General features: G+C 41.6%; 1 protein-coding gene across 1 annotated transcript in view; it reads right to left on the reverse strand.

Annotated features, from left to right (window-relative positions):
- The window catches only part of LOC136611885 (V-type proton ATPase subunit S1-like), an 88,003-nt gene that overhangs the window by 34,282 nt on the left and 40,272 nt on the right, over nt 1–13,449 (reverse strand). Inside the window, exons 4-6 of the mRNA XM_066591848.1 lie at nt 12,197–12,390; nt 9,927–9,967; nt 7,277–7,362 (exon numbers count right to left, since the gene is read on the reverse strand). Coding sequence (XP_066447945.1) covers nt 7,277–7,362; nt 9,927–9,967; nt 12,197–12,390 — 321 coding nt within the window. The remainder of the gene's footprint in view (nt 1–7,276; nt 7,363–9,926; nt 9,968–12,196; nt 12,391–13,449) is intronic.

The raw sequence follows: 13,449 nt of genomic DNA on the forward strand, positions 1-13,449 counted from the left end.
AGACAGCCTAGTACAACTGCTCAAATATCTCCAGCAGGCCTCAATGGAATGACAGTGTGCATGCTCAGTTACCTATCCATCCATAATCTTTCTCACTGCAAGGTGTATAGTGAAGAGACAAAAGCGATATGGCACGCACATTGTCAGGATCAGTAGGGGTCCTAGTGGTGAGACTGACAACGATCAGACTTGTATCACCTATCCTGTGGACAGGCGAAAAAAGTCAATTCCGGGATAATCCCTTTACATTGCTGTTTCTTACCAACAATAGCTATGGTAGGTTGGTCAGACATTTTCATTTATGTGGTATACAAATCGCTTAAAGGGGTTGTCCCGCGAAACAAAGTTGGGGTATACACTTCTGTATGGCCATATTAATGCACTTTGTAATGTACATTGTGCATTAATTATGAGCCATACAGAAGTTATTCACTTACCTGCTCTGTTGCTAGCGTCCCCGTCTCCATGGTGCCGTCTAATTTTCAGCGTCTAATCGCCCGATTAGACGCGCCTGCGCAGTCCGGTCTTCTCCGTGTTGAATGGGGCCGCTCGTGCTGGAGAGCTGCTCCTCGTAGCTCCGCCCCGTCACGTGTGCCGATTCCAGCCCATCAGGAGGCTGGAATCGGCAATGGACCGCACAGAAGACCTGCGGTCCACCGAGGGTGAAGATCCCAGCGGCCATCTTCGTAAGGTAAGTAAGAAGTCACCGGAGCGCGGGGATTCGGGTAAGTACTATCCGTTTTTTTTTTTTCAACACATGCATCGGGTTTGTCTCGCGCCGAACGGGGGGGCTATTGGGAAAAAAAAAAACCGGCGCGGGACAACCCCTTTAAGCCATTTAAGACAGCATGCGGCAGACTACTTCTGTCCTTGACACCACTGTGTACAGAAACAAGACACCCAGCACCACTACTTGATATGCTTGGCACTGAAATGCTACCTTGTGAAATGGTGAAAGACATAAATGGTAACATCTAGGTCGACTCTTGCAGAACTGGACATAGATTACGTAAACAAAACATACTGTACTTTCATCTTAAGGCGTGTTTCATTGTGTAATAGAAGGTAAAAGAGATTTTCCATTGAACTTTCTCATGTGTTCTTTCCTTTAGCCTATCTAGTTAATAAAAAACCCAATAGACCTAATGCTTCACTTAGTCCTATAGGAATTTCCTGCATTAAGTTGCTAAAGCTAAATTGTCAATGCGGCATAACAGTCCTGCAAACCGGAAAACAAAATAAAAATGCAGCAAGAACAGAAAATCAATGTACTCATTATTTAAAGAAAAGTCTAATTCCATAGATTCTTGTGTTCAGGGGATAAAAGGTATAAAAGAGAAACAGGTGGAGAAAGTCTAGAGGATGTTGACGGAGGAAATCATCCATGATCTGTTTGATCTTCACAGACATTTAGTGATATTTTTCAGTCCATGTGAATAGCATCATAGGCTATAATGAGGCAGAGTGCTGTCTGTGGAATACATAGACAGCACACGACCAGAAAATACGGCCATGTGAATGGTCCCTAAAGGGGTCAAACTGCACAAGTTTTACCATAATTGCTGAACTGCAGCTGGAAACCACAACAAGTACAACAGCAGTTCGGTAACAAGTAGTCGGACACAGCATGCAGCGCACTTTTAGAGTGCGTTTCAAAGTACAAAGAAAAACCACTTGCAGCTAAGACTCTGCCCAGCTGTGGCTGCCAATAGCCACATGATTTTGCCCAACTTATTGGCAAGATCATGCTTTCATTGGCTCCTGAGACTGGGCAGAGTCTCAGCCACAAGAGGTTTTTGTTACATGGGAAAACACTCATAGGCCCATGACACATGAGCGTATGTGTATTTACCCATGCATTTGTGGTATGTTTTTACGCATCAGGAATTGCGTATTTTTACTGTACTATTTGTGTGTACAACCAAAAAAACATGCACCGATACTTTTCAACCATTGAAATGGCTGATTAGGTTAATGAGTTAAAGATGCTTTCTTTTAAAAACAGGAAAATAGAGCATGTTACGGTATTGGTGCAATATGTCTACACCGGATGTATGGGTGGAGAAATGGGTTGGCTGGCCTGACTTACAGTGTACGCCCAGGTAACACCCACCTTGCAGCTGCTGTTACAGCCTTCATCCAGACCCGAGTGAGCCCCGGCTGTCTGGAGCTGGTGAGTGTCAGCATGAACGGTGACAGCGATGTTAGTGGGGTCGGACAGTGAGAGAGGGTTTGGAGTGGAGGGCAGCAACATTGTGAGTGGGGTTGGGAGCGGAGGCCAGTGACAGTGAGAGCGGTGTTGGGAGTAGACACATGGTCGGTGACAGTGGGGTTTGGCAGTGGCAACACAAATGGTGAGAGCGGGGTTGGGAGCGGAGGGCAGCGACAGTGAGGGCAGGATTGGGAGCGGAGGCCAGCAATAGTGCGAGCGGGCTTGGAAGTGGACACATAGATGGTGACAGGGGGTTTGACACCTGCAACATGAACAGTGAGAGTGGTGTTGGGGCCGGAAGGCAGTGACAGTGAGAGTGGTGTTGGGAGCAGAGGGCAGCAACAGTGAGAGCGGTATTGGGAGTGGACACATGGACGGTGACAGTAGGGTTTGACAGCAGCGCCATGCATGTTGATAGCACAGTTAGTAGCGGGGGGCAGCGAGAAGCGCTGTCAGGGGGATGACTACTACATGTTTCTCTGGGCAGGTGTGTCTGCGGCACCCAATCCGCAGCTGTGGCTATCACTTGGGCGTTCCCTGTAAGTCAGGCTGGCAAACCCATGTCTCCACCCATACATCCGGTGGAGACATATTGCACCAGTACCACATGTTGCTTTTTATTTTTATGCAATTGCGCACCAAAAAACACTCTTGTGAAATATTAACAGTATCAAAATATTATGTCAAGATTTTTAAACTTTTCAGCTGATTAACCATAGGTTGAAAGCATCTGCAACCCTTCTACTAAGTGTCCTCAAGAACACCCAGTTTCTGAACCGCCTGCACTAATGATCATGACCCTGAATCACCTCGTAAGTGCACTATGTGCTGAAAATGTATGAAGATGGAAAAGCAAGGGAAGTTACTAAAACATCAGCAACTATGGGCTAGTTGGCTTCAAAACTATGTGAAATGAATGCGTTAATGATGAGCTATAACTTATTTAAGAAAATTACCAGTCGGTTGTATCTATTTTTTTCCTCCCTGTCCAGTTTCATGGAGGATGGGGTGGAGGGTTTTATACTGTGTAAACGTGTTACGTATTTAATATAGTTATATTAGAGATAATTTAAAATTAAAGAAAGACTTGTACCATGTGAGTTGTCAGCACAGTACACGATTGTTTACTACTAAACTAAAAACATTATGTAAAAGTACAAGTCGTTCTAGAAGTTTGTGTTTATTTTGGGTGGCTGAACTTTGACACAGCAAAACTTTTCTTACAACTAGAGAGAAATGCTTAACCATGTCTGGGCAATGATTTCCTAATTAAAATGCAATTTCAGTGTCTGTGTACTGCCAGACAGGTAAAAGTTTTAGCATTGTCTTGCTGTTTATGCAAAATTGTGACTGTGCTACTTCATGGAGGTATTGGGTCAGGTGAAGTAATGCTAGACAACATATATTGTCATCTCATTACACGTAAATTACCTCCTTCCTGGAGATACAGATGAATGCACCCATTTGTACTTAGCCCGCATTTAAGAATAAACTGAGGCCTACATTGTACTAAGTTTGCTGAAGTTTTTCTAGTTTTGGATGCCAAGATACATACACTTTAATTGCAGACAAAACTTAACATACAAAGTACTTACTGATGATTAAGTGTTAGTAAATGAATGTGGTCAACCTTAAAGGTGTGTGAATAGGAATTCAGTGATTCTCTGAGAAGGAAGTATCAAGAACATCGCTATTCTTTCCAAGTATGAACTGTATGCTGTCTAATAACCTTCATATGAGGTGCAGCGCTGATATATTACTCTTAACTGTAAACGTGTCTAATGATTATATGAACGGTAGTGAAAAGTGGTCAATATGTTACACCTCAGTTATTTTCCTGCAGAATATAGGAATAATGTAACACTAACAATCATTCACGCACAGTAGAAATCCAGTGGCTGGTTAGAACCAGACGGATGCAGCCAGGCCCCGACTTATCAACTCGTTTAACTGAGAACATGGCGGAAAACTTTGTACTATGTGTTAGCAAAATAACTGGGAATTTTTCTTTAATTCTAGACAAATCATCTATGCTCTTCAAGACAAAAAACTGATGTTCAATTACTACAGAACAGACAAGGCAAAGCAACTAGAAGTCTGTCAGTAAATATCATAATCAAAAAATATTGCATATCAGATACTTTTTGATGCTCCTAAAATCAGAGCAGAAGACACATAAAGCGGCTGAGTTAGACTATGATGGTCTATAGTAAGTCTACTGAACTTGGCCAATGGTTGTGTCATAATGAACCTTTATGGCATATCAATTTTAGCGTTGGGATTCCCATGATGCTGGCATCAAGGTACCAGGTGACTCAGTTGTTTCTGCATCCCCTATAGATTTAATAGAGAGCGGCTGCACACTGAACTTAGGATGGCGCGACCCTCCTCTCAGTAATAGTGGGGGTTCCAACAGTTACATTTCAACTGATATTTATTTATGTTACAGTGTGGAGGAAAATTGGTGTACCCCATGGAAAACCCATGTAAATACTGAGAGAACATACAAACGCCATGCAGATGTTGCCCTTGGTAGGATTGTGCTGCCCCGGTTAAGGCATTTGAAATAGATATGTATTACCCCCTGGATCTATTCTCATCACTCACTGATGTACCAGATTTACTGTCAATTTTTATCAAAGTTAAAGGCTAATAATAAAAAAATTGGCACAATGAATTAACCAATAAAGTCTCATCTACAATCGGCACTTTGTTGTGTTATTCTTAGTACCAATTTCATTGCCTATCTTTGTATGAGAAATGACTGGGTGATTAAAAAGGAGCTTTGCATGGGAGATTTTGCTATAAAATCCCACTTGTTTGAGCAAGAGACCTATTCACTAAAGTCAGCTCCACACGGGCATCTTTGCACGCACAATGTGTAGAGACACACTTCTGTATTTTGCACACTTAGTTTGGTTGTGCAAAAAAAAAAATAGAACATGTTATATTTTTCTGTGAATTTGCACACCAAAGGTCCCCATCGAAGGCATTGCAGGGTACACAAATGCGTGCGCAATATGCAAGGAGATGTGTGAAAAACTGCATAATTGTGCTAGAAAAAGAACACATCTGGAACTAATTAGCCATTTCAATTCTGTGTTTGTTTGTCACGCGCAAATGAACATGCCTTGCAGGGGGGAAAGTACAGAAAAATACACCTAGGCGCACGCAAAAAACATTCCACATAAAAGCTGTGCTTAGATGACAGCTAATGTGCTTACGCTTGTGTGAAGAGGGAGCCTAAGGGAGAAAAAAGCATAGAGAATTAAACGGAAACTGGCACCTTAAGGCTGGGTTCCCACTGGGCGGATTCCCGCCAGAAATCCCGCGGTTTGGCTGCAGCAAAAAACGCAAGATTTCCGCCGGGAGAAGCGCCGCGGAAAAACCCGCGGCGGCTTTGAAGCGGCCCGCCCGCTCGCTCTTCCGCTGCGGCCGGCGCTCCCATAGAGGAGAGCGCGGCCGCAGCGGAAAGAGAAAAGAATGGACATGCTCCGGTCGGCAAAGCCGCGCCGCAGGCGCGGTTTCGGCCGGATTAACCGCAGCGGATTGGCCTTCCTGTGTGGACGAGATTTCTGAGAAATCTCGTCCACATGGCTGGCTAATCTCGGGATTAGCGACCGCAGGCGGATTTGTGTGAACCCAGCCTAAGGCCTCCTTCACATAGGCGTTTTTATGTGGCTAATCTAGACGCGATTAAAAATCTCAACCATCTGAGGCATTGGATTCCAATGCATTATTTAAATGGCCGATTTTTAGGTAAAAACATTGAATACGCCGGACGATGTCTTGACGCAGCTGGAAAAGATAGGTCTAAAACAATAGAGGACATGCTGAGCATCTATGCTGGCCGAAGGAATACCGGGCTGCGGCATCTATATGCCGCACCCAACCATGTGAATGGGCTAGAAAACGTGAATTTTAGCAGCAACTTGTTCACGGCTATTTCTCATTTACGTGTTTGTCGGCCGCGTTGCGGCTGACCAAGTGGCACATCGCCCATGTGAAAGAGGCCAAGACATGGAATGTATTCTGCAGGCAGCATGTTATAGAGCAGGAGGAGCTGAGCAGATTGTATATTGTTTTATGGGAAAGATTAATTAAAACTTGTCATTTATTGATCTATTGTTCTCCATATGGCAATTCACCATACTGGATTGCTATATGCATTTACTGGGTATCTTAGTATGTGTATATATTTTCAAATTATATATAAGTTATCTTTACATGCTAAGGTGATTACTGAGAATCCCTGTCTAAAATCTAATTTGGGAAGATACTGCAAATCAAAGGTGTACTTCTCTCAAAATGTTATTGAATAATTTGCTCTGAGCTGTCACATGTCTCAGTGCAATTTGGAGCAGGAATAATATATCAACCAATCTCCTCACAAATCCCAAACCATCAATTTATTAGATGCATATATTGGCAAGAATGATATTCTAATATGCAGGACAATAGTATCCAGTTATCTGCACTCAGAGATGATATGCCAATGCCATCTTGGAAAATACGACATCTGATCTGTAATAGGTTCTGAATAGAGATGAGCGAGCATACTCGCTAAGGGCAATTACTCGAGCGAGCATTGTCCTTAGCGAGTACCTGCCCGCTCGGGAGAAAAGGTTCGGGTGCCAGTTGGGGGCGGGGAGCGGCGGGGGAGAGCGGGAAGGAACGGAGGGGAGATCTCTCTCTCCCTCTCTTCCCCCTCCCCCCCACTCCCTCCCGCAACTCACCACTTACCCGTGCCGGCACCCGAATTTTTTTTTTTTTCTTCCGAGCGGGCAGGTACTTGCTAAGGACAATGCTCGCTCGAGTAATTGCCCTTAGCGAGTATGCTTGCTCATCCCTAGTTCTGAACTAAAAAACTATTTTATAAAATTCCAGCACTGTTGTTTTAGTGGCTGACTGGTAAGCCTTTGAATAAATATGGAATTTACAAAATATAACAAAAAAGGTTTACAAATGTGAACTTCTATGCAATATCTAGTTTGATTATATATTGCAGTATGCTTCATGATAGTATTTTCAAAGACTTTTACGGGATATAAGCTTTTTACTTACTTTGGATGGCTTGACTCCTGTATAAATTGCAGTAAAGTGAAATCCTCTGATGGTCAGTTCCTGTGTAATCCTTCCAATGTGTTTGTCTGTAAATGAAAAAGAGATATTAGTAGTTCTGTGGTCTGTTCTGTAGTAAATATATCTAAATATCTAACTTATAAGGTTTGCTATAAAGGAAACATTTTTTGAAGCATAAACAATTAGGAAGTATTTGAGAAAGAATTCAGTTGTGTTTTGGAATTTAATAAATAATTGGTGGCAATAATTAGTCTAAAATATAATAATATGTATAGACTTAATCTGAAGCTTGGGAGCCGCATTACTAAATTTGCAGTACCGTCCAAATTAACAGCCAAAGTGCATTTTTCCCATAATTACAATTAAAATGTAATGAAAATTGAACTATAGAACAAGGAAAAGTTTAATTAGAAAAATACTGTACAAGTAACATCAAACAACATGTTTTAATATTTTGTATTAGCCCCTTTGGCTTTCAATATGGCTTTCATCCTGTCCGGCATTCTTCGAATGGATTTTATGATTTTTTTCCCCTTTTTTTCATGATCGTATTATCAGACTTTCAGTAGTCTTGCAAATATCTTAACTTTGTTGGTTTCAGGCCCTTCTGCATTAATTTTGTTTTTAAGGCTACATCATACGTTCTCTATTGGGTTGATGTCAGGGTTATTGCCCAGTCACGGAAGCACCTCTTGCCATGTGCCAATGAGGATGATCCTGCATACAAATGCAGTTCCCACCTGGAAACCTTTTTTTTGCACTGATCGAAGAGGCGCTTCTCATTTACCAGAACTGATCCCTCAATCTTTTTACTGTGTGCAGATGACATGCTCCCTTTACCAAGATGACAACCCAGACCATCAGTTTGTCCGGATATTAACGTTTTGTACACTGCAATCCTCTATGAGTTCTTGTCCCAGCTTCCTTCTTACATATTACATACCATCATTTCAGACAATGAGTCATCAGAGAACACTTTCTCCCAATCATAGACCCAAATAAAGAATTTATCCATCATTTGTGCAGTCAAACAACTACTTCTTCCTGGATCGATAAGATTGGTAAACGGAATCGTACAGCCTCATGCTCACAGTCTTAAAGCTTACCTTGATACTACTGTGTTCCATTTCTAGCACGCCTTTCGATTTTCTGACACAGTTTTATAATAAATCAATCATCAAACTGTATGTCAATGCAAAAGGTAATTAATCACAGCCATTGCATTGGTTCATTGAGAGCTGCATTGATTGGCTCAGCAGCACTTGAGAACTAATCAGAGCCATCACTTCCTGGAGGCGGGATTTATGAATCCTGTAACCAGGAAGCGATCTTCTATGGACGGTCGAGGACTGCAGAAAGCCAACCAGAGCTATGTCTGAGCATTAAATTCTGCAGAGATAAACAGTTGCTAAAAAAAGTCACTATGATGGTCTGGGCCAGATGGAGAAGAAAAGTAAAGATCCATTTAAACGGGACTACTGTCGGGCAAACGATGCCTGACACTCGTCCCTGTGTGTCCACGCTCCTGTGCTGTCATGCGGGAGCTACTGGTGCTGGCTTGCTCATGGAGCGACCAGCAAGGGGGCAGGGCAGTGCAGGAGATTTCTCTCCCCCCTTGCTCCCCCGCCCCCACTACTGAACAGCTGCTATTTAAACTGAATGATGAGTGATCAGCTGATCATCGTTTATGCAGCATAAACGATGGACGATGAGCTCATCGTTCAGTTTAAATAGCGGTCGTTCAGTAGTGAATGGCTGCTGTGTTATGTCAATAGAGAGGGGTGGGGGGAGTGAGAGGAGAGAAATCTCCTGCACTGCCCTGCCCCCCTACGGGCCACTCCGTGAGCAAGCCAGCATCAGTAGCTCCTGTGTGACAGCACGGGAGTGAGGAAACACAGGGACGAGTGTCGGGCATCGTTTGCCCCACAGTCGTCCAGTGTAAATGGGCCCTAAATGTGAATGACTCAAGACAGAGATTTCATCACCAGATAAGCCGCTAACTTTATTTGTACTGAAATTATAGGGTCCACATATATATATATATATATATATATATATATATATATATATATATGGCACTGAGGCAGCTGTGGGTCTAGTTTTGAAATTTGTTTCTGGGCCCATTCAACTCTAGTTGCACTCCTGCATAACATAGCTGTCTGGCAGACACAGCATATCAGACTTGTAGAGAGGCAGGACAGGGTTTTTATCAGGGGATTGATGGCTACTTACAGTACCGAGCCGAGGCCGGAGAGAGCAGAGGTGTTGCAATAGTTCACAAGGCACATAGTGCAGCAGATGAGGAAAGCAGGATGCACAGGCTGTATGTATTATACAGAGCTGCTCTATGCTCCTATGCTAGCTAAACACTCCACACTTTCAATTCCTGTTCTCCTTCTTGGTGTCTCTGCTACTAAAAACGGAAATCACTTGACAAGAGGCAGTGAACAGAAAATGAAAAGGAATAGAGATCCCTAGTGATCAGCACTATGGAGGGATTTTTCAGGCAGAAATGATCATTTTCGGTAAATAAAGTGAATTGAAAAATTTTGCTTTTTATCACAATGGCTATCATATTAACATAAGTTTGTTCAAACCACATTTAATGCTTTCTTGGATATATCTTACTTACCATTTATGGCAAAGACTCTAGCAGCAGAATTTTTATTTGATCTGCAAAAAAGAGAAAATGTTTCTCAATTTATTAAAACAATCATACATGCAATCACTGGTTCATTCTTGAATAAAAATAAATAAAAGTCAAAAAAATCTAAATATATTCCGATACTATTTGGGAATAGACAAGTAGCACCACTCATTTATTCTTCCTGAACATAGAGAATATCTTCTCAACAAGGAGACAATTACACTTATGGAAACGCATTGACCAGAAAAGACTTCTATACACTTATTAAATCTCTAAGATATCCTAATACTTGTAAGTTAGTGGGTATCTAGCAAACAACCACTGAAAGTACTGATTAAAGGACTGTATGAGTATTGAGTGTAGAGGAGAGCTCCTGCCTGATCATCATCCTGGGAATAACAACTTCACCCTTTGCAGTGTCCCTCTCATAAGCTCCAGGCCATACAATATACACAAAGGCTTATATTGCCAGTTATAAGGAAGTGTAGCATATCAATATTCTTTCTACTCATTAAAACCAGATAATGAAACATATTATTTGTTTTCTGATTTGGGATTTTTTTAGACTTATGCGCCTGACATTTGCCTTGTGTAAAGGCACTGCATGTATTACATTGTTACCAATCATTTAACCTGATTAGAACCAAGCAACTTAAATTTTTGCACTTGGTCCTGAGCTTCAATAGTAAAAAATATGGCACAGGATTAAAGCTCTCACTCCTGCAATGTAGCAGGAGCAGGTCAGATCCTCAGCCGTGACTAGCAGTTGAGGACTCGACCTGCTCCTGCTAGTTACAGTGGAGGACCAAGAGGAGAAGGCAAAAGCCATTTTAACCACTTCCGTCTTTTCTCTTGCAGGTTACATAGCGCTCAATGAGTGCAATGTAGTGAATAGAGGAAGCAAAAGTGTCATTTCTGCTATTTGAGGTGGCAATTACATGATCGCCAGGTGCCCCCTGCCACTGCAGAACTGTAGGGTCTTAGCAGCCCCAGATCAGCTCTGTTAGTGACAACTATTACTACACAGGGATGTTTTCCCCTGTAACTGAGGCTCTTATGGATGCTCCCGCTACTGTGTGAAATTATTTTTTTTTTTAAATGTGACTGACCCCAGAAGTCTTATATTATGCCATGGGGAACATAGATGTTGAAAAAAATAGTTACAAAAGTAAGTTTTAAAAAATTATAAAATAAAATTAAACTATACGTTTAAAATAGAAAACGACCCACCACCGACGCCGACTTGGCTCTGAGTACAAAGTGAAAAACTAGTTTTACACTATAAGCTTTAAAGTAGTAACCCAGGGCTCAGAATATCAAGGTCGCCATCTAATTCTAATCACACCGGTACAATTATGTCCATTATAAGGCTAATTGGAATGTAGAATGAGTCGGGACCATGAAAAAGCCCTCCAGAAGTCCTCTGTTACTGTGTATTTGTCATTCTCAATAGATTATCATGTTCAAATGTATTCATGTATTTTTGTAAGCCATTAACAGCTATCATATCTACAAGATGACTTGGTTTCTCTCACTGAGAACAATCACACTTTGCTCTACTGGCTAACACCGTACCAAACCTTATTTGTTTTACAAGTAAATAATAGGGAGAATCATGGTGGTTGTAAATTCTGTATTTCCCAGCATTATCTTCTTTGAGAAGGCATAAAATTGTTCTTGCGGTTAATTTATACTTCCTGTACATAATAGAAAGTGATGCAACAAAAAGAAGAATAGTAGCCCATCAGGGACATTTACTATGGGCTTAATGACAGAATGCTGGTGTAGAAAACTCTCAAAATGTGGTGCAAGGCCTACTTGTGCAAAACTGTAGGCCTGTTGTGTGATTTTTTTTTACCTCTACACCAGCCTTGCCACTTTTGTGGGAAAATGAGTGGAGCTTGCAGGAAGGGACATGGCCACCCCGGATTGACAGATTTATGTATAATTTACACCAGAAACTGGCGTAAATTATTTCAGAACTGGCATACATTTGTATATAGGCACACAGATGCTCCTCTAATGTAGTAGGTGTGTCATGTGCCGAGGGAAATATTAATGTCCCCAATATGCATAAATTTGTGGTCCATACCTTGATCATTGTGTTATTTTTGAACTACAATTTTTTTCAAGCTTATTTTACATGTGTGTTATATGTTTCTATCATGTTGTAGGTTTTGTGAATTATATTTACAGCCATCTCCTTTCTTCCAATTTGATATGCCCCAACAAAAGTGACATGAAAATTCCAATACCTGGGTATAGATTGTAGTCTTATTATTATCAGGTTTGGTTTATTGTAGTCCATTTCCAAAGAGGATACATTTAAATTGTCAATATTGACTATATTCCAGTCATCTTGCTGTTTCAGATGGCTTGGCAAGTTATTTATTGTCTTCTTCTCCACTGAAGGCAGAATTAAGGAGGCTGGTGCTGAATTCAAAACATTCTGTAATAGATGCAAAGAGTATATTACAGCTTCAGACAATGTTTTTATTACATGTATCAGCACTGAAAGATTTATGTAGCACATGATAAACAGCAAAAGTATCATTCAACGGTCCAGGAATTATGCCTAGCAAATCATTTTATATAAAGGTCAGCTGTCACACAGAGCAGCAGCAAAGTGCAAGTGGCATAAATTATGCACGGCACATAAACACATTGGAGACAGAGAATGACTGCAATGTTCACAATATGAGCAGTATGGAATTCATTACGCTATCTGATTACCTAAATAATCAGTTAAAGAATGTAGCTGGCAATTAAATTTTGTTATCCAATGGTTCTACCAATTAAGACCTGGCACAATCACAATGCTAGGTTTGATAACTGTTCAGACAACATGATAGTACATTACCCCTAGTACACATATCAAAATATATCAGACTTATTTACAGACTGGTCAATTTCTCTCATGCACGCCCAAACACTTGAGGCCTTTTTAGACACAACAATTTTCGCCTAAAAATCGCTCAAAGCCGTCTTTTGAGCGATAATCTTTGTGCTTAACTGCACTGACATTGTGCAGTTTTCATTAAACCATCGCTCATCGTTGTCTTTCAGCGTGCTGAAAAATCAGCAATCAGTTATAAGGAATTCACAGCAGAATACAGCTGATACTATTGTTTCAGCTGTATCCCGCTTCCTGAAGACAGGCGGAGTATGAAGAACACAGCGGTCTAGCTGTGTTCTTCATCCCCCACTCGGAGCGCTCGGCTGTATAACAACTGGGCGCTCTGAGCAGAGAAGAGCTGGATGCAGGAGACAACTGTCCCTGCTTGCCTTCTGCATCCCCTGCTCGGAGCGCTCGGCTGTATACCAGCCAGGTGCTCTGAGCAGGGAACAGCTGGATGCAGAGGACAAGCGGCCCCACTTGTCTTCTGCACCCCCCACTCAGAGCGCAAGGTGATCGCTTAACATTTGAGCAATCACCTTGCGCTGTAAAAAAAAAGGAAACACAACGATTATCACTCAAAAATCATTCAAAAGATTTTTTGAGCGATAA

Source organism: Eleutherodactylus coqui, chromosome 2, assembly GCF_035609145.1.
Source record: "Eleutherodactylus coqui strain aEleCoq1 chromosome 2, aEleCoq1.hap1, whole genome shotgun sequence".
In the NCBI taxonomy this organism is placed as follows: domain Eukaryota; kingdom Metazoa; phylum Chordata; class Amphibia; order Anura; family Eleutherodactylidae; genus Eleutherodactylus; species Eleutherodactylus coqui.